General features: G+C 44.5%; 1 protein-coding gene across 1 annotated transcript in view; it reads right to left on the bottom strand.

The window, feature by feature from the left end:
• Positions 1-25,515, bottom strand: part of hdc (histidine decarboxylase) — a 31,682-nt gene extending 6,167 nt beyond the window's left edge. Inside the window, exons 1-8 of the mRNA XM_060852907.1 lie at positions 25,456-25,515; positions 20,986-21,099; positions 19,731-19,853; positions 17,421-17,555; positions 16,679-16,822; positions 11,626-11,692; positions 9,430-9,592; positions 8,661-8,751 (exon numbers count right to left, since the gene is read on the bottom strand). Coding sequence (XP_060708890.1) covers positions 8,661-8,751; positions 9,430-9,592; positions 11,626-11,692; positions 16,679-16,822; positions 17,421-17,555; positions 19,731-19,853; positions 20,986-21,099; positions 25,456-25,464 — 846 coding nt within the window. The 5' untranslated portion in view covers positions 25,465-25,515. The remainder of the gene's footprint in view (positions 1-8,660; positions 8,752-9,429; positions 9,593-11,625; positions 11,693-16,678; positions 16,823-17,420; positions 17,556-19,730; positions 19,854-20,985; positions 21,100-25,455) is intronic.
• Positions 25,516-26,170: the final 655 nt, after the last annotated feature.

The following is a 26,170-nucleotide window of genomic DNA, read 5'->3' as shown; positions in this document are numbered from 1 at the left end:
CCCGAGTTGGAGATTAGAGTCACACTCATTAACCTTGATGATCAGGTGGAATCAAACTTTCAGAACCTCCTGCGCAGGGCCTTGGAACTACATTATGTTGGTTAGAACATAGAACATAGAACAATACAGCACAGAACAGGCCCTTTGGCCCACGATGTTGTGCCGAACATCTATCCTAGATTAAGCACCCATCCATGTACCTATCCAATTGCCGCTTAAAGGTCGCCAATGATTCTGACTCTACCACTCCCACAGGCAGCACATTCCATGCCCCCACCACTCTCTGGGTAAAGAACCCACTCCTGACATCTCCCCTATACCTTCCACCCTTCACCTTAAATTTATGTCCCCTTGTAACACTCTGTTGTACCCAGGGAAAAAGTTTCTGACTGTCTACTCTATCTATTCCTCTGATCATCTTATAAACCTCTATCAAGTCACCCCTCATCCTTCGCCGTTCCAACGAGAACTCTCAACCTATCCTCGTACGACCTATTCTCCATTCCAGGCAACATCCTGGTAAATCTTCTCTGCACCCTCTCCAAAGCTTCCACATCTTTCCTAAAGTGAGGCGACCAGAACTGCACACAGTACTCCAAATGTGGCCTAACCAAAGTCCTGTACAGCTGCAACATCACTTCACGACTCTTGAATTCAATCCCTCTGCTAATGAACGCTAATACACCATAGGCCTTCTTACAAGCTCTATCCACCTGAGTGGCAACTTTCAAAGATCTCTGTACATAGACCCCAAGATCCCTCTGTTCCTCCACCTAAGAACCCTACCGTTAACCCTGTATTCTGCATTCTTACTTGTTCTTCCAAAATGGACAACCTCACACTTGGCAGGGTTGAACTCCATCTGCCACTCCTCAGCCCAGCTCTGCATCATATCTAAGTCCCTTTGCAGCCGACAACAGCCCTCCTCACTGTCCACAACTCCACCAATCTTCGTATCATCTGCAAATTTACTGACCCACCCTTCGACTCCCTCATCCAAGTCATTAATAAAAATTACAAACAGCAGAGGACCCAGAACTGATCCCTGCGGAACTCCACTTGTAACTGGGCTCCAGGCTGAATATTTACCATCTACCACCACTCTCTGACTTTGACCGGTTAGCCAGTTTTCTATCCAATTGGCCAAATTTCCCTCTATCCCATGCCTCCTGACTTTCCGCATAATCCTACCATGGGGAACCTTATCAAATGCCTTACTAAAATCCATGTACACTACATCCACTGCTCTACCCTCATCCACATGCTTGGTCACCTCCTCAAAGAATTCAATAAGACTTGTGAGGCAAGACCTATCCTTCACAAATCCGTGCTGGCTGTCCCTAATTCATCAGTGTCTTTCCAGATACTCATAAATCCTATCCCTCAGTACCCTTTCCATTACTTTGCCTACCACAGAAGTAAGACTAACTGGCCTGTAATTCCCGGGGTTATCCCTATTCCCTTTTTTGAACAGGGGCACAACATTCGCCACTCTCCAGTCCCCTGGTACCACCCCCGTTGACAGTGAAGACGAAAAGATCATTGCCAACGGTACTGCAATTTCCTCTCTTGCTTCTCACATAATCCTAGGATATATCCCGTCAGGCCCAGGGGACTGGTCTATCCTCAAGTTGTTCAAAATGTCCAACACATCTTCCTTCCTAACAAGTATCTCTTCTAGCTTACCAGTCCGTTTCACACTTTCCTCTTCAACAATACGGTCCCTCTCGTTCGTAAATACTGAAGAAAAGTACTCATTCAAGACCTCTCCTATCTCTTCCGACTCAATACACAGTCTCCCACTACTGTCCTTGATCGGACCTACCCTCGTTCTTGTCATTCTCATGTTTCTCACATACGCATAAAATGCCTTGGGGTTATCCTTGATCCTATCTGCCAAGGATTTTTCATGCCCTCTCTTAGCTCTCCTAATCCCTTTCTTCAGGTCCCTTCTGGCTATCCTGTATCCCTCCACTGCTCTGTCTGAACCCTGTTTCCTCAACCTTATGTAAGCCTCCTTCTTCCTCTTTACTAGACATTCAACCTCCCTCGTCAACCAAGGCTCCCTCACACGACCATTTCTTTCCTGCCTGATAGGTACATACATATCAAGGACACGTCGTATCTGTTCCTTGAAAAAGTTCCACATTTCCACCACATCCTTCCCTGACAGCCTATGGTCCCAACTTATGCTCCTCAAATCCTGTCTTACAGCATCGTAATTTCCCTTCCCCCAATTGTAAAATCTACCCTGTTGTGCGCACCTATCTCTCTCCATAACCAAGGTGAAAGTCACAGAATTGTGGTCACCATCACCAAAATGTTCACCCACTAACAAGCCCATCACTTGTCCCGGTTCATTACCGAGTACCAAATCCAATATGGCCTCCCCTCTGGTTGGACAATCTACATACTGAGTTAGAAAAGCTTCCTGGACACATTGCACAATCACCGCCCCATCCAATCTACTTGATCTAAAGAGCTTCCAATCAGTATTTGGGAAGTTGAAGTCGCCCATGACTACGACCCTGTGGCTTCTGCACCGTTCCAAAATCTGTTTCCCAATCTGTTTCTCCACATCTCTGCTGCTATTGGGGGGCCTATAGTAAACACCCAACAAGGTGACTGCACCTTTCCTATTTCTGACTTCAGCCCATACTACCTCCAAAGGCAGATCCCCCTCAAACTTCCTTTCTGCAGCCGTTATACCATTTCTAATTAGCAATGCCACCCCCCTCTCCTTTTTTACCACCCTCCCTAATCTTACTGAAACATCTGTAACCAGGAACCTCCAACAACCATTCCAGTCCCTCATCTATCCACGTTTCCGTGATGGCCACAACATCGTAGTCCCAGGTACCGATCCACGCCTTACGTTCACCCACCTTATTTCTGATACTCCTTGCATTGAAGTATACGCACTTGAGCCCATCTCTGTGTCCGCAAGTATTCCCTGTCAGTGCTACCTTCTCCACAGCCTCCCTACATTCTTGGACATCCTGACAAACAGCTAGCTTACTTGCTGGACTACAAGTCCGGATCCCATCCCCCTGCCAAATTAGTTTAAACCCTCCCGAAGAGTGCTAGCAAACCTACCCCCCAGGATATTGGTGCCCTTCTGGTTCAGGTGCAACCCGTCCTGTTTGTACAGGTCCCACCTTCCCCAGAATGCAGTCCAATTGTCCAAATACCTGAAGCCCTCCCTCCTACACCATCCTTGCAGCCACGTGTTCAACTGCACTCTCTCCCTATTCCTTGCCTCACTGTCACGTTGCACCAGCAACAACCCAGAGATGACGACTCTGTCTGTCCTAGCTTTTAGCTTCCGGCCTAACTCCCTGAGCTCTTGAATGACCTCCCCACCCCTCTTCCTACCTATGTCGTTGGTGCCAATGTGTACCATGACTTCTGGCTGCACACTCTCCCCCTTAAGGATTCTGATGACACTGTCCGAGACGTCTTGGACCCTGGCACTCGGGAGGCAACAAACCATCTGAGAGTCTCGCCCATGTCCACAGAACCGCCTGTCCGTCCCTCTAACTAGAGAGTCTCCTATAACTAGCGCTCTCCTCCTCTCCCCCTTTCCCTTCTGAGTCTCAGAGCCAGACCTCACGCCACAGACCCGGTCACTGCAGCTTACCCCTGCAAGGCTGTCCCCCCCAACAGTTTCCAAAGCTGTATACTTATTGTTTAGGGGAACGACCACAGGGGATCCCTGCACTGCCTGCTTCTTCCCCTTCCCACCTCTAACTGTTACCCAGCTACCTCTGTTCTCCGGCGTAACTATGTCCCTGTAGCTTCCATCAATCACCCTCTCAGCCTCTCGAATAATCCTCAGTTCATCCAACTCCAGTTCCAGTTCCCTAAATTGTTCGGTGAGGAGCAGGATCTGACTGCATTTCCTGCAGACGAAGTCGGCAGGAGTATCGGTGGTCACCCCTACCTCAAACATCCTGCAGGAGGAACATTCCACTGCCTGCGTTGCCATGACTGTCCACTTTGTCTCCAAAACAAGAACACTGAGTCAATAACACTGAGTCGCTTACCTGTGGACATTAAAGTTAGGTTAGAGGAGGAGGATGGGAGGGAGGCCCTACGAAGTAGGGTCTGGGGTCTAGAACACACCCACTCAAATACCAATCACTTACCTTCCCGATCAGCTATTGGTTAATAGCAGAGGCCAAGAGATGCCAGCCAGTCATAAAGATGTACAGCATGGAAACAGATCCTTTGGTCCAATTTGTCCATGCTGATATTTTAAATTAATCTAGTCCCATTTGCCAGCACCCGGCCCATATCCCTCTAAACCCTTCTTGTTCATATACTCATCCAGATGCCTCTTAAATGCTGTAATTGTACCTGCCTCCACCACTTCCTCTGTCAGATCATCATTTAAAGATATAAAAGAGACCTAAGGGGTAACTTTTTCACACAGAGGGTGGTGCGTGTATGGAATGAGCTGCCAGAGGAAGTGGTGGAGGCTGGTACAATTAGATTCATATAAGGTTTTTATTTTCAAGGTTTGATTAAAGATTTGTTGCTCGGGTGCTGATTGTTGTGTATGTGGGTGTGTTTGCTGAGCTGGGAAGTTGATTTGCAGGCGTTTTGTCCTTTGTCTAGATGACACCTTCAATGCTTTGGATCTCATGAGACGCACTGCTGTACTGTGTCTTCAAGATCTAGAAGCCTGGCACTCAGCCATGGACTCCATCAACAGGCACATAGACCTAGACCCAATAGACCGGTCACTACAACAAACAACCAGAACTGGCAACTGGAAGCAGCCGAAATGGAACCAAATAAATTCCAGAAGACACAGTACATGCAGCCCATCACAGGAGGCTCCAAATCTCTGAAGATGTCGCCGAGACAGAGGACAAAACGTCTGCAAATCAACCTCCCAGCTCAGCGAACACACCCACAACCATGACAGGTTTTTATTTTGGATTCCGACCACAGAAGCAGTGTCATGTACAGCATGACGGGAGGACAGCTCGCCCATCAAGTCCTTGCAGGTCTCCACTGAGAACCCAGTCAGTTCCAATGCCCCACTCTCTCCCTCATTCAAGTACATTTCCCTCATTCACTCAGTCAATTTCCTTTAGAAACTGTTTCTGCTGTCAGCTGTCATAGACTGAGAGTTCCACGCCAAAACCTGTTGTTGTGTTACAAAAAACCCTCTTTGTGACAAACCATGCCACATCATTTTCCCAAAATGCTTAGTCTGCCTCCCCACCCCAATCAGTCAACAGCACCAGATTGCTTTCTTCTGATCTAGCTGCCAAATTAATCTTCTGCACCTCATACAAAATCTCCTGCTTCATCTCCTTTACTCCAAGGTACACAACACCAGCTTCTCCAAACCAACCTCATCATTAAAATCCCTCATCCCTGAAATGATTCTGGTAAACCTCCTCAAGGACCTTCCCATCTTCATGAAGTGTGGTGACCAGAATGAGACACATTATGTTACGCTTGGGTTGAACCAGAGCTGTACAAAGGTACAGCATGATTTGTGCACTCAGTGTTCACTCAGTGTTCACTCAATGTTCACTCAGTGTTCACTCAGTGTTCACTCAATGTTCACTCAGTGTTCACTCAATGTTCACTCAATGTTCACTCAGTGTTCACTCAGTGTTCACTCAATGTGCACTCAGTGTTCACTCAATGTTCACTCAGTGTTCACTCAATGTTCACTCAATGTTCACTCAGTGTTCACTCAATGTTCACTCAGTGTTCACTCAATGTTCACTCAATGTTCACTCAGTGTTCACTCAATGTTCACTCAATGTGCACTCAGTGTTCACTCAATGTTCACTCAATGTTCACTCAATGTGCACTCAGTGTTCACTCAATGTTCACTCAATGTTCAGTGCCTCAATTTAAGAAGCCTAAGATCCCTTCGGCCTGCTAAATATTCTCTCAAAGTTTCCTGAAACCGTCATAAATTATTGTTGATTTTGTAGTTATAGAGTCATAGAGATGTACAGCACAGAAACAGACCCTTCGGTCCAACCCATCCACGCCGACCAGATATCCCAACCCAATCTAGTCCCACCTGCCAGCACCTGGCCCATATCCGTCCAAACCCTTCCTATTCATATACCCATCCAGATGCCTTTTAAATGTTGCAATTGTACCAGCCTCCACCACTTCCTCTGGCAGCTCATTCCATACACGCACCACCCTCTGTGTGAAAAAGTTGCCCCTTAGGTCTCTTTTATATCTTTCCCCTCTCACACTAAACCTATGCCCTCTAGTTCTGGACTCCCCCACACCAAGGAAGAGATTTTGTCTACTTATCCTATTCATGCCCATCATGATTTTATAATCCTCTATAAGATCACCCCTCAGCCTCTGACGCTCCACAGAAAACATCCCCAGCCTGTTCAGCCTCTCCCCGTAGCTCAAAACCTCCAACCCTGGCAACATCCTTGTAAACCTTTTCTGAACCCTTTCAAGTTTCACAACATCTTTCCGATAGGAAGGAGACCAGAATTGCATGCAATATTCCAACAGTGGCCTAACCAATGTCCTGTACAGCCACAACATGACCTCCCAACTCCTGTACTCAATACTCTGACCAATAAAGGAAAGCATACCAAACGCTTTCTTCACTATCCTATCTACCTGTGACTCCACTTTCAAGGAGTTATGAACCTGCACTCCAAGGTCTCTTTTGTCAGCAACACTCCCTAGGACCTTACCATTAAGTGTATAAGTTCTGCTAAGATTTGCTTTCCCAAAATGCAGCATCTCGGGCTTATCTAAATTAAACTCGACCTGCCACTTCTCAGCCTATTGACCCATCTGATCAAGATCCTGTTGTACTCTGAGGTAACCCTCTTTGCTGTCCACTACGCCTCCAATTTTGGTGTCATCTGCAAATTTACTAATTATAACTTATGCTCACATCCAAATCATTCATATTAATAACGAAAAGTAGAGGACCCAGCACCGATCCTTGTGGCACTCCACTAGTCACAGGCCTCCAGTCTGAAAAACAACCCTCCAACACCACCTTCTGTCTTCTACCTTTGAGCCAGTTCTGTATCCAAATGGCTAGTTCTCCCTGTATTCCCTGAGATCTAACCTTGCTAATCAGTCTCCCATGGGGAACCTTGTCGAATGTCTTACTGAAGTCCATATAGATCACATCTACTGCTCTGCCCTCATGAATCCTCCTTGTAATTTCTTCAAAAAACTCAATCAAGTTTGTGAGACATGATTTCCCATGCACAAAACCATGTTGACTATCCCTAATCAGTCCCTGCCTTTCCAAATACATGTACATCCTGTCCCTCAGGATTCCCTCCAACAACTTGCCCACCACTGAGGTCAGGCTCACTGCTCTATAGTTCCCTGGCTTGTCTTTACCGTCCTTCTTAAATAGTGGCATCACATTAGCCAACCTCCAGTCTTCCGGCACCTCACCTGTGACTATCGATGATACAAATATCTCAGCAAGAGGCCCAGCAATCACTTTTCCAGTTTCCCACAGAGGTCTCGGGTACACCTGATCAGGTCCTGGGGATTTATCCACCTTTATGCGTTTCAAGACATCCAGCACTTCCTCCTCTGTAATATGGACATTTTCCAAGGTGTCACCATCTATTTCCCCACATTCTATATCTTCCAGATGCTTTTTCACAGTAAATACTGTTGCAAAACTTTCATTTTGTATCTGCTGCATCTCCTTCAGCTCCACACAAAGACTGCTTTGCTGATCTTTGAGGGGCCCTATTCTCTCCCTAGTTACCCTTTTGTCCTTAATGTATTTGTAAAAGTCCTTTGGATTCTCCTTAACTCTATTTGCCAAAGCTATCTCATGTCCCCTTTTGTCCTCCTGATATCCCTCTTAAGTATACTCCTACTGCCTTTATACTCTTCTAAGGATTCCCGCGATCTATCCTGTCTATACCTGACATATGCTTCCTTTTTCTTAACCAAACCCTCAATTTCTTTAGTCATCCAGCATTTCCTATACCTACCAGCCGTTCCTTTCACCCTGACAGGAATATACTTTCTCTGGATTCTCATTATCTCATTCCTGACGGCTTCCCATTTTCCAGTCGTCCCTTTACCTGCGAACATCTGCACCCAATCAGCTTTTGAAAGTTCTTGCCTAATACCGTCAAAATTAGCCTTCCTCCAATTTAGAGCTTCAACTGTTAGATCTGGTCTATCCTTTTCCAACACTATTTTAAAACAAATAGAATTATGATCACTGACCCAAAAGTGCTCCCCCTCTGTTACCTTATTTCACCTGCCCTGCCTTATTTCCCCAAGAGTAGGTTAATTTGTGTTGAGTCTTCTTGTCACTAATATGTATTTGGAAGTTGACCCTCAGCATCTACAAGCTGAAGCCTGACCTTATTAATCAACACAACTATCATCTCAGCAATGACTCTGTGTCCAAGCCAAATTCCTTTTCTCCAGTCCTTTCAATTCCCAGCTCTCTGCTGATCATGGAAAATTGATGTGTCCTGATGAAGGGCTTCTGCTCAAAACGTCGATTGTCCTGCTCCTCGGATGCTGCCTGACCTGCTGCGCTTTTCCAGCACCACTCTAATCTTGACTCTGATCTCCAGTATCTGTAGTCCTCACTTTCACCTCTCTGCTGATCATGCAGAGTGTGACATTGGAGACCAATAGCTCACCATGAAGTCTGTCGTTGCTCCAGAGTTGGCATGTTGGAGATACACAGGATTAACGCTGAAGGTTTCCTGCAGTTTCCACTTGTCTTTCACCCTGTGAATGAGAAACTTCAGTCAGATCATTAGCAAATTGTAGCTCACTGAGCTGCAAACAGCAAATTAAAAATGTTTAGGTCCAACATGGCTGGAGGGAACACACGGTTTAAAGATTTTAAAGTTCCAAGAACTTCATTTCATTCAAATGAAGCAGTTTTTATTTGATGCAGACCCCACTGCTAGTGTTCGCAGATGCTGTGCCTGTGCAAGTCTACACAGACACTTAGAGATTGGCTTCTATCATTAGGCTACTACCTGTCTTGGAATCTCAGTCCTAGTTCATCTTTATCCTGGGGTAAGTCTCCCTCGCTTTCACCTGCACTGTCACACAGACCTGCATCTATATGTGACAGGAGTACTCTCATGTCGAAACCTCCCTCTTTATTCAAAGTCTCTCATTTCTCTCCTTTTTGCCAGAATAACACCACCAGTTACATCATCCTTTGTATATTCCATTATTCTACAGGTTGAAGATTAAATGCTTGATGTTTGACTATAGTGAAGACAGAAATCCATAGATTCTGACATCAAGATACATGGGGATAGTTTGGGAAGTTGGATTGAGACAGGAGATCATTCTCATGTTGAATAGTGGAGTGGATTTGGAAGGGAATGGCCTGTCTGCTGTAAGACATGTCTGTCACAGGGTGGCTTCAGTCTCATCAGCATCACTTACCAAAACACCGTACAGTCAAAGTGAACCATCATCCACTTGGAAGGGTTAAAGACGAAGGAATCTGCATATTCAATACCCTTCAGGAAATTCCGAAACTCAGGACACAGGAAGGCAGATCCGGCATATGCTGCATCGATATGAAGCCACAGTCCCTCACTGGCACCTAGACAGCCACAGCAATAAAAACATTCTGAATTCGCCATGCGGAAACCATCCAACTATTTTACACAACATTGCAATTGGCTAAAGTTCACTGAACTGCTCAGGGCTCTGGTCAGTATATTTATGAAGGCACCTGGAATTTCCTGTGTCAGAAACTTCAAATCCTAAAACCTCAAATATTTGGAACTGCAAACAAACTTGCTAAAGCAGGCGAGTAGCCTATAACTGACCCCAGTCTCAGACACACACCTCTGAGCTCAAATTCTGAGCTCAATCTAAATGACATATTTTTCAGAAGTACCTTTTAGAAGATGCGTTGATTCTTTGCAAGATGCTTACTAAATTCTTTTGGGGGTTAGCGTAGACTCTGGCCTGAGGTTACAAATCTTATTGAGTTCTTTGAGGAGGTGTCAAGACAGGTCGTCGAAGGTCGAGCAGTGGATGTGGTGTATATGGACATCAGCAAGGCAATTGATAGGGTTCCCCATGGTAGGCTCATTCATAAAGTCAGGAAGTATGGGATACTGGGAGATTTTGCTCTGGATTCAGAATTGGCTGGCTGACAGAAGGCAGAGAGTGGTTGTAGATGGAAAGTATTCTGCCTGGAGGTCAGTGTTGAGTGGGGTCCCACAGGGCTCTGTACTTGGGCCTCTGCTCTTTGTAGTTTTTATAAATGACTTGGATGAGGAGGTTGAGAGGTGGGTTAGTAAATTTGCAGATGACACAAAGGTTGGAGGTGTCGTCGATAGTATCGAGGGCTATTGTAGACTGCAGCACGACATAGACAGGATGCAGAGCTGGGCTGAGAAATGGCAGATGGAGTTCAACCTGGATAAATACGAAGTGATGTATTTTGGAAGGTCGAACTGGAATGCTGAATATAGGATTAAAGACAGGATTCTTGGCAGTGTGGAGGAACAGAGGGATCTGGGTGTGCAAGTACATAGATCCCTCCAAAGTTACCACCCAAGTGGATAGGGTTGTTAAGAAAGCATATGGTGTTTAGGCTTTCATTAACAGGGGGATAAAGTTGAAGAGCCGCGAGGTTTTGCTGCAGCTCTACAAGTCCCTGGTGAGACCACACTTGGAATATTGTGTCCAGTTCTGGTCGCCCTACTATAGGAAAGATGCAGAGGCTTTGGAGAGGGTGCAAAGAAGGTTTACCAGGATGCTGCTTGGACTGGAGGGCTTGCCTTATGAAGAGGGGTTGAATAAGCTCAGACTTTTCTCTCTGGAGAGAAGGAGGAAGAGAGGAGACCTGATCGAGGTGTACAAGGTAATGAGAGGAATAGATAGAGTCAATAGCCAGAGACTTTTCCCCAGGGCAGGATGGACTAGTGTGAAAAGTCATAGTTTTAAGATATTAGGAGGAAGATATAAAGGAGACGTCAGAGGTAGGTTCTTTATGCAGAGTTGTAAATGCATGGGATGCGTTGCCAGCGCTGGTGGTGGAAGGAGAGTCATTGGGAACATTTAAGTGACTGCTGGACATGTATATGGATAGCAGTGAGTTGAGGGGTGGGTAGGTTATTACTATATTTCACATTAGGATTAAATCTCAGCACAACATTGTGGGCCAAAGGACCTGTTCTGTGCTGTACCTTTCTATGCTCTATGCTCTAAACACACAGCTTGCTCTACTAGTTAACGCAGTGTGGATATTAAAGTACAAGTCACTGTTAAAACATTGAGCTGGGTTTGGCTTTCACAAAGTGAACCTTCTCCTTGCTTCAATGTCCATTGTGCAGCTTGTCTGTTTCATTCTGTTCCCCCAAGAGATGGGCTGAGCCAGGGACTGGTCCTCAGGCCCTGGGGTGGGTTGAGGCTGGAGGATGATCCTCAGGACCCAGGCTCTGATTGTGGAACCACTTCCCTCTCTGTACAACAGGGAGAGAGAAAAGTTTCAAGGACATTCCCAGAGACCCCTGTAACCACTCATCCGACAGCTCAGCCATGATCATATCTCTAATCATTCAAGAGAGGAAAAAGCTGTAAGACTGTGGTCCAGAAATAATTCTATAAACTGCAACTTACAAATAGGTCCCAGTTCACACAAACAGTCAAAGGCACACACAGCAGTCGTACCAAGTGTAGCGCAGACCTAAAACACAGGACAGATTGTATCAGGCAAGAGAAACCGCAGACCACAAACATTCTTTAATACAACGCCACAGGTACTTTGAGACTTCAGACTCACAACAATGTGACTAACTCTCATCTGCCCTCTGTACAATTTGAGCTGGGCAATAAATGCAGGATTAGTGGTGCTGGAAGAGCACAGCAGGTCAGGCAGCATCCAAGGAGCAGTAAAATCGACGTTTCGGGCAAAAGCCCTTCATCAGGAATAAATGCTGGTCTAGTGAGCGATGCTCATATTCCATGATTGAGTAAAGGAAAGTAAACAAGGCATGAAGTCCTATGTTGATTTGTTGCTGTTATCAGGACAAAGCAGAGAAGCTACTTCTTGAATAATTCCAGGTATATTTTATTGTGTTTTCTGATCTGTCTGCCTTGTTACTGGACCCTGTGAGAAGTGCCCCATCTGCTGGATACATGAAGACACATGTAAGTCATGATTTGGAGATGCTGGTGTTGGACTCAGGTGTACAACGTTAAAAATCACACAACATCAGGTTATAGTCCAACAGGTTTAAATGGAAGCACTAGCTTTCAGAGCTTCGCTCCTTCATCAGGTGGTTATGTAAGTCATGTAAATCATATCACCTTAGAATCAGGTGGATTTATAATCGACAACAAAGAGATAGCAGACCAGTTGATCAAATACTTTGAATCTGTCTTCCTTAAGACTTCACACAAATAAACTTCTGGAAATACTAGGAGACAGAGGGTCCAGCATGAAGGAGGAACTGAAGTAATCCTTATCAGTCAGGAAATGGTACTGGGGAAGTTAATATGATTAAAACCCAAGAAATTCCCAGGGTTTGATGTTCTGCATCCCAAAGTGGCTATAGAAATAGCGGATGTTTTGGTGATCATTTTCCAACATTCTATAAACTCTGGAAGAGTTCCAATGGACTGGAGGGTAGCTAATGTAACCCCATCCTTTAAAAAGGAGGGAGAGAGAAAATGGAAATTTTAAGCTGATTAGCTACCTCGTGGTGGGAAAAATGCTGGAGCCAATCATTAAGAATGTAATAATTGAACATTTGGAAAGCAGCGACAGGATCAGTCCAAATCAGTGTGGATTTCACTAAAGGGAAAATATGCTTTACAAATCTTCTGGAATTTTTTGAGGATGTGACCAGTAGAGTGAACAAGGGTGAATCAATGGATGTTCCATTGACTTTCAAAAGGCTTTTGACAAGGTTCCACACAAGAGATTAGTAAGCAAAATTAAAACTAATGTTATGAGAGATAATGTATTGGTTGGCAGACAGGAAGCAGAGTTGTTGAATAAACGAGTCCTTTTCAGAGTGGTAGGTTGTGACGAATGGGACACCACAGGGTTCATAACTGCAATCCCAGCTGTTCACAATACACATTAACAATTTGGATGAAGGAATTGAATGCAATATCTCCAAATTTTAGCCAAAACATAGCTGGGGAGCAGGGTGTGCTGTGAGGAAGATGCTAAGAGGCTGCAGGGTGACTTGGACAGACTGGCTGCGTGGGCAAATATTTGGCAAATGCAATATAATGTGGATAAGTGTGAGCTTATCCACTTTGGTCACAAAAACAGGAAGGCAGATTATCTGAATGGTGGCAGTTTAGGAAAGGGTGAGGGGCAACAAGACCTTGGTGCCATGGTGGAACAGTCACTGAAGGTTGGTATGTAGGTGCAGCAGGCAGTGAGGGAAGCTAAAGGCATGCTGGCCTTGATAACGAGAGGATTGGAGTATCAGAGTAAGGATGTCTTGCTGCAGTTATACAGGGTCTTGGTGAGGCTACACCTTGAGTACCGTGTGTAGTTTTGGCCTCCTAGTCTGAGGAGGGACACTCTTGCTATTGAGGGAGTTCAGTCAAGGCTGATCCCCAGGATGGCAGGACTGACAGAGGAGGAAAGACTGGATCGACTGGGCTTGTATTTGCTGGAATTTAAAAGAATGAGGGGAGATCTCATAGAAACATTAAATTCTGATGGGACTGAAGGCCAATTTTGATAATATTAGGCAAGAACTTTCAAAAACTGATTGGGGGCAGATGTTTGCAGGTAAAGGGATGTCTGGAAAATGAAAAGCCTTCAAAAGTGAGATAACGAGAGTCCAGAGAAAGTGTATTCCTGTTAGAATGAAGGGCAAAGTTGGTAGGTGTAGGGAATTCTGGATGATTAAAGAAATTGAGGTTTTGGTCAAGAAAAAGAAGGAAGCATCTGTCAGGAATTGCCTGCAGAGATCGAGTGAATTCTTAGAAGAGTATAAAGGCAGTAGGAGTATACTTAAGAGGGAAATCAGCAGGTTAAAAGGGACATGAGATAGCTTTGGCAAATAGAGTTAAGGAGAATCCAAAGGATATTTACAAATACATTAAGGAGAAAAGGGTAACTAGCGAAAGAATAGGCCCCTCAAAGGCAGACAATGTGTGGAGCTGCAGGAGATGGGGGAGATACTAAACGTGTATTTTGCATCAGTGTTTACTGTAGAGAAGGACATGGAAGATATAGAATGTAGGGAAATAGATGGTGACATGTTGAAATATGTCCATATTTTAGAGGAGGAGGTGCTAAATGATATAAAACACATAAAAGTGGATAAATCTACAGGATCTGATCAGGTGTAACCTAGAACTCTGTGGGAAGTTAGGGAAATGATTGCTGGGCCCCTTGCTGAGATATTTGTATCAATAGTCACAGGTGAGATGCCGAAAGACTGGAGGCTAACGTGGTGCTACTGTTTAACAAAGGTGGTAAGGAAAAGCCAGGGAACTGTAGACCAGTGAGGCTGACCTCGGTGTTGGCCAAGTTGTTGGAGGGAATCCTGAGGGACATGTATTTGGCATGTCAAGGATTAATTAGGAAAAGTCAGCGTGGCTTTGTGCGTGAGAAATCATGTCTCATGAACTTGATTGAGTTTTTTGAGAAATATAACAAAGAGGATTGATATGGGCAGAGATCTATATGGACTTCAGTAAGGCATTCGACAAGGTTCCCCATGGGAGACTGATTAGCAAGGTTAGATTACATAAGAGAGAGGGAGAACTGAACATTTGGATACAGAACTGGCTCGATGGTAGAAGACAGATGCAGATGACACTAAAACTGAAGGTGTAGTGGACAGTGAAGAAGGTTACCTCAGAGTACAATGGGACCTTGATCAGATGGGCCAATGGGCTAAGGATTGTCAGATGGAGTTTAATTTAGATAAATGCGAGGTGCTGCATTTTGGAAAGGCAAATCGGGGCAGGAGTTTTACACTTAATGGTAAGGGGAGTGATTCTGAACAAAGAGACTTTGGAATTCAGGTTCATAGTTCCTTGAAAATGGAGTCACAGGTAGATAGGATAGTGAAGAAGACATTTGGTATGCTTTCCTTTATTGGTAGGTGTATAGGAGATGTCAGGTCATTTGTGGCTGTACAGAACATTGGTTGGATCATTATTGGAATGTTGTGTGCAATTCTGATCTACCTGCTGTAGGAAGGATGTTATGAGACTTGAAAGGGTTCAGAAAAAGATTTACAAAAATGTTGCCAGGGTTGAAGGGTTTGTGCTAATTGGAGAGGCTGAACAGGTTGGGAGCGTCGGAGGCTGAGGGCTGGCCTTATAGAGGTTTATAAAATCATGAGGGGCATGGATAGGATAAATAGACAAGATCTTTTCCCTGGGGGAGGGGAGTCCAAAACTAGAGGGCATAGTTTTAAGTTGAGAGGGGAAAGATATAAAAGAGACCTAAGGGTCAACAGAGGTTGATGCATGTATGGAATGAGCTGCCAGAGGAAGTAGTGGAAGCTGGTACAATTATGGCATTTAAAAGGCATCTGGGTGGGTATATGAATAGGAAGGGTTTAGAGGGATATGGACCAAATGCTGGCAAATGGGACTGGATTAGGTTAGGATATCTGCTTGGCATGGAGGAGTTGGACCGATGAGTTTATTTCTGTGTTGGACAGCTCTAAGCCTCTATGACTCTATGACTGGACAGACTAGATATTGGAAGAATGTTCCCGATGTTGGCGAAGTTCAGTACTAGGGGTCACAGTCTGAGAATAAGGGGTAAGCCATTAAGGACTGCTATGAGGAAGAATGTCTTCACTCAGAAAGCTGTGAGCCTGTGGAATTCTCTCACACAGGAAGCCGTGAGGCCAGTTCATTAGATATATTCAGGAGGGAGCTGGACATGGCCCTTGGGGCTAAAGGGATCAAGAGTAATGTAGGGCAAGTGGGAGTGGGATACTGAAATTTTATGATCAGCTTTGAACATGTTGAATGGTGGTGCAGTCTCAAGGCCTGATTGCCCTACTCCTGCGGCTATTTTCTATGTTTTTATGTAGATACATCTGCACCACAGAATCTGGTTCAGACAATAAACTGTTGACTTCAGACTCTGTCCCAAAAGTGATGTCACAGTGAACCAATATTGCACATCACACTAGATTTCAACAATATCTTGAAGACAATTTCAAATTTATTTCAAAATATATAGAATTCAAACTTCAATTTTCCTCAGTATTTAATACAATTCGACTTTTGTCCTTTTTTAAAAAATGAAAATTTACGATTAAAATCCTTTAATATTGTGAATGCTCGTAATCAAAATTAAAATCAGAAATTGCTGGAAATGCTCAGCAGGCCAAGCAGTATCTGTGAAGAGAGAAACCGAGTAAATGTTACAGGTCTGAGACTTTTCATTCTAAGACGTATGTAGCGAGTCTGCGTTTAAATCTGAGCAAGAATCATGTTCCAAACTCAGCAAAGACTGAGCTGGTTTTCTTAACAAGATTCCTCAGATGTTTCACTGAAGGAAGTGCACAGCAGTCGCTCAGCTCTTCCTCTTCCCACTGAAGACTGGACAGGGGCAGCTTCGGGGAAAGATAGAGATCGGAATCTGGAGAATCTGCTGATTAAAGTCATACTAGGAGACAGAATGAAAACCCATTCCATTCAGAAGAAAAGTGTTCTTACTGAGACTTACAAAGAATGGAACAAGTCCTAATCTTCTATCTTCTTCTAATGCTTGCTTCAGAGTCTCACCTCGAAGGGACCAATCTTCATCAGTTTCAAGGAACCGAATTTTAACAAAAGTGATCAGTCCAGCTTTCTCCACAGAGGAATGAGCCTGAGAAATCAGATTGGATTGAAAGATCATTTTAGAGACAAATGCCTGGGAACTTGTTTGATCAGCTTCGGAAGAAGGACAAAATCCTTGAGAATTAATTCAGGATCAATCTCAGATCTGAACGCTAATTCCAAAGAAATAATCCCCTGGAGAATGGCAAGTGCAAAATTTCACCAATTTCCATGGAGATGGGGGAAAGCAAGACCCTCCCCTGGGCTGAGGTTTATGGCAAGAAGGGAGCCCCCACCCTTGCCTTCCTGCCGAGGGCAGGTTGCTGGCAGTGCACTGGGAAAACACCCACTCCACCTCCCCCCCTCAAAAACACCCCCCAAAAAAAACCCACCTCATAAACATCATCCCCAACAAAAACAGCCCCACCCCACAAAAATAACACCCCTACACCCAAAAGAAAACCCCACCCCACAAAAATAACACCTCCATCCCCAGAAAAACACCACCACCACCCCCAAAGACAACACCAAAAAACCCCACCCCACCCACAAAAACATCACCCCCACCCCCAACAAAATCACCACCCCCACCCCACAAAAACAACCCCCCACCCCCCAATAACCCATATCCTGTCCTCCCTGTTCACCTGGTCAGAGGCATATGCAATCAGGCGGGAGTTGAGGACACAGTGATCGAGTTTGGGAACGGTCGATGTTATCTCGATGATCTTGGCTTTCCTTGCAGCTAATAGGGCGACTAATGTGGCCTCACTGGTTGTACTCTGCAACATTCCAACAACTTGGTCAGAAACACACAGTCTCTTATCTCATTTCTATTAACCACTGGATTCCATGAAATGAGAGGTCAGGTGGACATGACACTGAGGAAGTCAATTTGTGTTCTCACATCTTCAATAATATCGAATTGTTGGTGATTCGAGACTCTCACTGATCCTGGAATACTCTGGGCTGTTCTCAAATCGACTCAATTTTAATCAGAATCTGTCCGGGAGCCCCACTGCATGGTCAGGGATGCTCCAGTTTTCATTTTACACGTAAGATCATAAGGATACAGGAACAGAATTCGGTCATCCAGCTAATCAAGTCTACTCCACCATTCAATTATGGTCCCCTTGATCACCTTACTAATCAGGAACCTGTCTATCTGTGCCTTAAAGACACTCTCAATGATTCAGCCTCTGTAGTCTTCTGCGACAAGGCATTTCACAGAATCACCCCCTTCTGGCTGAAGAAATGCTTCCTTATCTCAATTCTAAAGGATCATCCCTTCACTCTGAGGCTGTGTCCTTGGGTTCTAGTCTCTCCTACTAGTGGAAACATCTTCTCCATGTCTATTTTATCAAGGCCTCTCAATATTCTGTAAGTTTAAATGAGATTTCCTCTCATCCTACTAAACCCCGGCAAGTACAGCCCAGGGTCCCTCATACGACAAGCCCCTCATCCCCAGGATCATTCTTGTAAATCTCTTCTGGATGCTCTCCAAAGCCAACACATCCTTCCTTCGATATAGAGCCCAGAACTGATCACAATTTTCACATTGTGGTCTGACCAGAGCCTTATACAGCCTCAGCAGTACATCTCCACCCTTGTATTCTAACCTTATTGAACTAAATGCAGACATTGCATTTGCCTTCCTGACCGTTAACTGGACCTTCATATTAACTTTAAGGGAATCTGAAACCAGGGCACCTAACACTCTTTGTGCTTCAGATTTCCGAAGCCTTTCCCGGTTTAGAAAAAAACCCATGCTGCAATTAGACTAGACTAGACTAGACTTACAGTGTGGAAACAGGCCCTTCGGCCCAACAAGTCCACACCGACCCGCTGAAGCGCAACCCACCCATACCCCTACATTTACCCCTTACCTAACACTACGGGCAATTTAGCATGGCCAATTCACCTGACCCGCACATCTTTGGACTGTGGGAGGAAACCGGAGCACCCGGAGGAAACCCACGCAGACACGAGGAGAACGTGCAAACTCCACACAGTCAGTCGCCTGAGTCGGGAATTGAACCCGGGTCTCAGGCGCTGTGAGGCAGCAGTGCTAACCACTGTGCCACCGTGCCACCAATTCTTCCTCCAAAACTGCATAACCCTACCCTTTCCCACGTTGTATTCCATCTGTCAGTTCTTTGCCCACTCTCCCAGCCTGTCATAGAATCCCATGTATGGTTATGCATGGAAGCAGGCCATTTAGTCCATCAAGTTCACACTGACCCTCTGAAGAGCACTGACCCTTCAGCCCCACCCCAACACTAACTCCACATTTCCTTTGGCAAACCCATCTAACCTGCACATCCCTGGACACTAGGGGTAATTTAGTATAATGGATGTAGGTTTGCTCGCTGAGCTGGAAGGTTCATTTTCAGACGTTTCGTCACCATACTAGGGAACATCCTCACTGAGCCTCTGGACAAAGCACTGCTGATGTTTCCTGCTTCCTATTTATATGTTTGGGTTTCCTTGGGTTACCCAAGGGCTCAGCAGGTGAGGTCTCTGATTGGGGCTGGAAATGGCACAGAGACTACAGCCCAGGTGTGCAGAGTTCAGGCCGATTGCATTAAAGAAGAACTTACATTAGATCCATCATCATCAAAATGGCAACAAATATCTAAGGACAAGGATTTGGGCTTGGAAATACTTGGCTGTTGTAAAGTTGTGAGGAATTCAAAGGCTCAAACTTGATAATTATCAGAAAGAGGATTCTCTAAATCCTGATAGCATCTCAACACGACCAATGCTGTACCTTCAGTGACACTGACTCTGATCTATCGATGGAATGAATGATGCTTTGACAACAAAAGCGATCAGGAACAGGAACATTGTAATGTATAGATACATGATAATTAAAACAGATATTCTCTGCATAATCCACTGAATCATTAGGAAGGATGTGTTAAAGAGGATTGGTTGTCCATGAAAGGTGTGGGTACCTGGAGAACGCCTCCTCCCTGACTCTCTGGGTGATGGTGCAAGAAATGGTCAGGAAGACCCAGCATTGCAGCCAACCAATCCAGTACGTTCATCTCCAGTTCGGTGCAGGCCGGGCTCGAAGCCTGGAATTGAAAACATCAAATTCACTTTCACACAAATATAATCGGAGTCTGACATTTATTCTGAAAGCCCAAAAATAATCAGATTATGCATGTCATACCAAAGTGGTTTTGGAGAGAATGGGGAAGAGTTTAACAGGATTCCAAAGAGAGAGAGAGAGAGAGAGAGAGAGACTGACAGATAGCGGAAGCTGCAAATGTTTTCCATGAAGCAATAAAGGTTAAAAGTTGTTTCAATTCGTTAGAGAATTTGATCGAGAAATAGAAAGACCAATCTCTTCTGGCAAGTGGATCCAAAAACTGAGTTAATGTCCTGTGGGCTGCACAGACTGTTGCTGCTGTCAGTGGTGGAGGGAGTGGACGTTTGTGATGTGGTACCAATCAAGTTTCATTCTGAATGGTGTCAAGCTTGAGTGTTATTGGAGCTGCACTCGTCTGGGAAAGTGGGGACTATTCCATCCAGAGGTATTGCTACCTGCAGTGTACACTCTACAGAGAAAGGGGGGATCAGGAGTAAGGGGGATCAGGAGTAAGGGGGATCAGGAGTAAGGGGGATCAGGAGAAAGGGGGATCAGGAGAAAGGGGGATCAGGAGTAAGGGGGATCAGGAGTAAGCCCTTTCAGAAAGGGAGCACAAGTACAATGTGTCACTCTCCATCATATCAAACTCTCTGATTCCTTTATCATGATAATGAACCTGTGATTGTCCCATCATAGTGACACTGTTAACGATCAGCCATTTCTACAGATCAGGTTGGTCACGATTCCTGACAGGAATGTTCTTCAGCTTTGTCACTGGGAGATTGAGAGGGAGCAATTCCAATTTTAGTGAAAAAGGTTTTGTTCTGACAAGTTTATAAACCAATGCTGTTAACTGCTCAGATCGTTGGGAAGAGCTAAACTTGGGAGACTTTCAACCAATTCATAAAGAAACCAACAATAATCATGATACAGGCGACAAGAGTCAGATTTACTGGCTGTGACCATTCCGACCTTTTAATCAGAACCAGACAAATGCAATGGTTATAAAACTCAACAAATATCTACAGACTCAATGATGTTCTCACAACCTTGACTGTACTTTATTACTGAACAGTATTACTGAAAGCTTCATTATACTTTTTGACAGTTCTTACCCAAGTGAATCCTAAACAGTTAATAGCATCTGCCAACATGTCCCCAAGTAAAGATGGCCATGATGTTAGAGCAGGGAAGTAGGCATGCATGTGAGGGCTCTGCCAGTGAACTACCTACAGGAACACAAAAACACACACACAAGGTTAAAGTTGATCTTGATTGTACAGAACTCCATGCCCTAGCATCCAAACGGAATCTGAATCTCACATGGCGTGTGGGTGACCCAGACTGAAGGGGAACCAGTATAGTCAAGACAGTCACTTCTGGGGAGAAGTTGAAAGTTTAGTTATATCCTGGATATACAAAACATATAAAAGAGAGACAGACATACTTTAGAACATACTTTAAAGAAAGAGAGGAATTTTCACAATAGGGATTTGAATTTTAATGCAAGGTTATTTTAAGAAACATATTCATTCAGAGCATTTCCAGGAGTGACTATATCCCCTTCAATTACAACAATCTCTGAAATATTGTTTATTTAATTTGTTGTAATTTCTGATGCATACAGTAGGTGGAACAAATGAAACTGATGTGTAGCTGGAGGATTTAATAGATTTTTACGTGTTGATTATATATTCAATGCCCTGTTTTCCAGGGGATCATTGAGGGAGTCTTTGGAGTGTAATTGTCAGAAATTTCAAGGGATATTGTGAGTGAGTGAGGTATTGCCTACTATGAACATTTTTTTAAATGTCATTTATAATCTACATTATAAAGATATCAGTTTCTTTAATATATGTTTGTATAAACAATAATTATAAATGTCATAGAGTCACTGCGGAAACAGACCCTTCGGTCCAACTCATCCATGCCAACCAGATATCCCAACCTAATCTAATCCCATTTCCCACTACATGGCCCATATCCATCTAAACCTTCCTATTCATATACCCATCCAGATACTATTTTACATATTGCAATTATACCAGCCTACATCCTTTTTATATCTTTGCCCTCCCACCATAAACTTATGCCCTCTAGTTCTGGACTCCGCCACCCCAGAGAAAAGACTTTTTCTATTTATCCTATCCATGCCCCTCATGATTTATAAACCTCTATAATGTCATACCTCAGCCTCTGACGCTCCAGGGAAAACAGCCCCAGCCTGTTCAGCCTCTCCCTGTAGCTCAGATCCTCCAACCCTGGCAACATCCTTGTAAATCTTTTCTGAACCCTTTCAAGTTTCACAACATCTGTCCGATAGGAAGGAGGTCAGAATTGCACACAATATTCCAACAGTGGCCTAACCAATGTCCTGTACAGCCACAACATGACCTCCCAACTCCTGTACTCAATACTCTGACCAATAAAGGAAAGCAAAGCAAACACCTTCTTCACTATCCTATCTACCTGTGACTCCACTTTCAAGGAGCTATGAACCTGCACTCCAAGGTCTCTTTGTTCAGCAACACTCCCTAGGACCTTATCATTTAAGTGTATAGGTCCTGCTAAGATTGACTTTCCCAAAATGCAGCACCTTGCAATTTATCTGCCACTTCTCAGCCCATTGGCCTATCTGATCAAGATTCCATTGTAATATGAGGTAACATTCCTCGCTGTCCACTACACCTTCAATTTTGGTGACATCTGCAAACTTACTAACTATACCTCCAATTTTCATATTCAAATCATTTATATAAATGATGAAATGTAGTGGACCCAGCACCATTCCTTGTGGCACTCCAGTGGTCACAGGCCTTCGTCTGAAAAGCTACCCTCCACCACCATCCTCTGTCTTCTAACTTTCAGCCAGGTCTGTATCCAAATGGCTAGTTCTCCCTATATTCCATGAGATCTAATCTTGCTAATCAGTCTCCCTTGGGGAATCTTGTCAAACACCTTACTGAAGTCCATATAGATCACATCCACCAATCTGCCCTCATCAATCCTCTTTGTTACTTCTTCAAAAAACTCAGCCAAGTTTGTGCGACATGATTTCCCACGCACAAAGCAGTGTTGACTATCCGTAATCAGTCCTTGCCTTTCCAAATATATGTAAATCCTGTCCCTCAGGATTCCCTCCAACACCCTGACCACCACTGACGTCAGGCTCAATAGTCTATAGTTCCCTGACTTGTCCTTACCACCCTTCTTAAATAGTGCCATCATGTTAGCCAACCTCAAGTCTCCCGGCACCTCACCTGTAACTATCGATGATACAAATATCTCAGCAAATGCTCAGAAATCACTTCTCTAGCTTCCCACGGAGTTCTAGGGTACACCTGATCAGGTCCTGGGGATTTATCCACCTTTATGCGTTTCAAGACATCCAGCACTTCCTCCTCTGTATTTATGGACATTTTTGAACTTTTAACCATCTATTTCCTTACATTCTATATCTTCCATGTCCTTCTCCACAGTAAACATTGATGCAAAATACTTTTTAGTATCTCCCTCATCCCCTGTGGCTCCACACAAAGGCCGCCTTGCTGATCTTTAATGGGCCCTATTTGCTCCCTAGTTACCTATTTGTCGTTAATATATTTGTAAAAAACCCTTTGATTCTCTTTAACTCTATTTGCCAAAGCTATCTCATGTTGCATTTTTGCCCTCCTGATTTCCCTCTTAAGTATACTCCTACTGCCTTTATACTCATCTAAAGATTCACTCGATCGATCCTGTCTATACCTGACATATACTTCCTTCTTTTTCTTAACCAAACCCTCAATTTCTTTAGTCATCCAGCGTTCCCTATCCCTACCAGCCTTCCCTTTCACCCTGACAGGAATATACTTTCTCTGGATTCTTGTTATCTCATTTCTGAAGGCTTCCCATTTTCCAGCCATCCCTTTACCTGCGAACATTTGCACCCAGTCAGCTTTTGAAAGTTCTTGACTAACACCGTCAAAATTATCCTTCCTCTAATTTAGAGCTTCAACTTTTAGATCTGGTCTATCCTTTTCCATCACTATTTTAAAACGAGTAGAATTATGGTCACTGGCCCCAAAGTGCTCCCCCACTGACACCTCAGTCACCTGCCCTGCCTTATTTCCCAAGAGTAGGTCAAGTTTTGCACATTGTCTAGTAGGTACATCCACATACTGAATCAGAAAATTGTCTTGTACACACTTAACAAATTCCTCTCCTACTAAAGTCTTAACACTATGGCAGTCCCAGTTGATGTTTGGAAAGTTAAAATCCCCAACCATAACCACCCTATTATTCTTACAGATAGTTGAGATTTCCTTACAAGTTTGTTTCTCAATTTCCCTCTGACTATTGGGGGGTCTATAATACAACCCAATAAGATAATCATTCCTTTCTTATTTCTCAGTTCCACCCAAATAACATCCCCGGATGTATTCCCAGGTATATCCTCCCTCAGCATAGCTGTAATGCTATCCCTGATCAAAAATGCCACTCCCCCTCCTCTCTTGCCTCCCTTTCTATCCTTCCTGTAGCATTTGTATCCTGGAACATTAAGCTGCCAGTCCTGCCCAACCCTGAGCCATGTTTCTGTAATTGCTATGATATCCCAGTCCCATGTTCCTAACCATGCCCTGAGATTCATCTGCCTTCCATGTTAGGCCCCTTGCATTGAAATAAATGTCCTTGTAAAATACAACCTTACATGTGATGAGGATGTATAAGAAAGTACTGAAATGAGAGGAATTAGTAGTTGTATTTGATGTGACAACTTGCACAGTCGAGCAAATCACACACTGACGTATGGTCCACCTGGAACTGAGAAAGAAGAGACTGACGACAGCCGGGCAGTGAAGCAACTTCCAGCATGTTAACGATAATCTGTGCTTTCTGTGTTTCTGTACCACCATCCCCTGCTCTTAACAAAAAGTAATTAAAAATATTTATTCTTATGGGTTTGATTGTCAGAACACAAGAGCCACAAGATTTCTCCAAATACAATGAACGGGAGAAACACAGGTTAAAGAAGGAAAACTGTGACTAAAAATGGTGACATGTTAAACATGAATAATTGTACCATTTATTGGGAATTTGTTTGTTCTTTATAATATTATAGAGCAAATAGCAAGATGTGCCTCACTGTCAGACTGTGAACATGGAAGTTGTGGAATGGGGGTGAGGGTGAGTGGGTTTGGGAGTAATGTGGGTGAGGGGAGAGTGAAGAGGGAGGGTGGGGGGCAAAGATGAAGGAGGATGGTGGAGGTGATGGGGTAGTGGGGATAAGGGGGTATTGGGGGTGAGGAAGAGGTGATGGGGTGGGGTGGAAGGTGAGACTATGAGGGAAGTGGGGATCAGGGTAGTGAGGGGAAGGTTAGGGGTGAGGGTGGACTGGAGTGAAGGTGGAGTGGGGTATTGGGGGTGAGGGGGTACTGGAGGGCGAGGGGGGAGTGGAGGTGAGGTGGGATGATGAGGGTGGGGTGGAGGGTGAGGCTGTGGGGAAAGTGGGGATGCGGGTGGTGAGGGAGGAGTGGGGAGTGAGGATGGGGATGAGTGGGGTAGAGAGGAGCAGCGTTACGGGCGTGTGGAGAGATATGCCCTACCCCAGGCATGATGACCCTTTCAATGTCCTCAAAGATGCTGCTCCAACTCTCGCCCTCCTGTGGGGCTCTGTCTGGGAGAAGGTCTCTCATGTAGCCAGGTTTAACATCAGGGGAAACACGGCGTTCCCTGACAGTGCTGAGATATTTCGCAATATAATCCACCAGCTCCTTCCCTGGGGGTAGACACAACAGCTTATATTAAAATATATCAGACACTTGAGAGCAAGAGACAGAGAAAACAGCTCAAGAACAATGAACAGCTTCAAAGGAGAAATGTAGTGGCAATCAGGCTCTTTTGAAAGCAGACAGACCTGTAGGAAAGCAGCAGGGTTACTGATCTCACTGAGCTGAACTAACCAGGAAGTAGATGCTGTGAACTTTCCCTCCAGCTCCATCGAGTGTGTCTTTAAGACAGCAGTACAGATACCAACCTCCTCAATGAAACGTCGAGTGTGTCTGGTCACAAGGCTGCCCAGTTGCAAACCCCAGGTCCGTTCAGCTTCAGTTGGGGTATCGTACTCAATTCTGAACACTCTGTTTTCTGGGAGTGGCAGCTTTTGAAAGGATTTCCAAGAATGGTTCCAGAGGTAGATTGGAGATGCTTGGCCTGTTCTGTATTGAGAAGGTGCAGCAGATTTAATCAAGATTTTCATATTTATGAGGGTTCTGGGCAGAGTGGATCGACAGAAGCTGTCCCCGTTGTTGGATAGATCAG

The sequence above is a fragment of the Hemiscyllium ocellatum genome, chromosome 39 (genome assembly GCF_020745735.1).
Source record: "Hemiscyllium ocellatum isolate sHemOce1 chromosome 39, sHemOce1.pat.X.cur, whole genome shotgun sequence".
Classification (NCBI taxonomy): Eukaryota; Metazoa; Chordata; class Chondrichthyes; order Orectolobiformes; family Hemiscylliidae; genus Hemiscyllium; species Hemiscyllium ocellatum.
The sequence above is the reverse complement of the archived record's forward strand: the minus strand, read 5'-3'. Positions and strand labels throughout refer to the sequence as shown.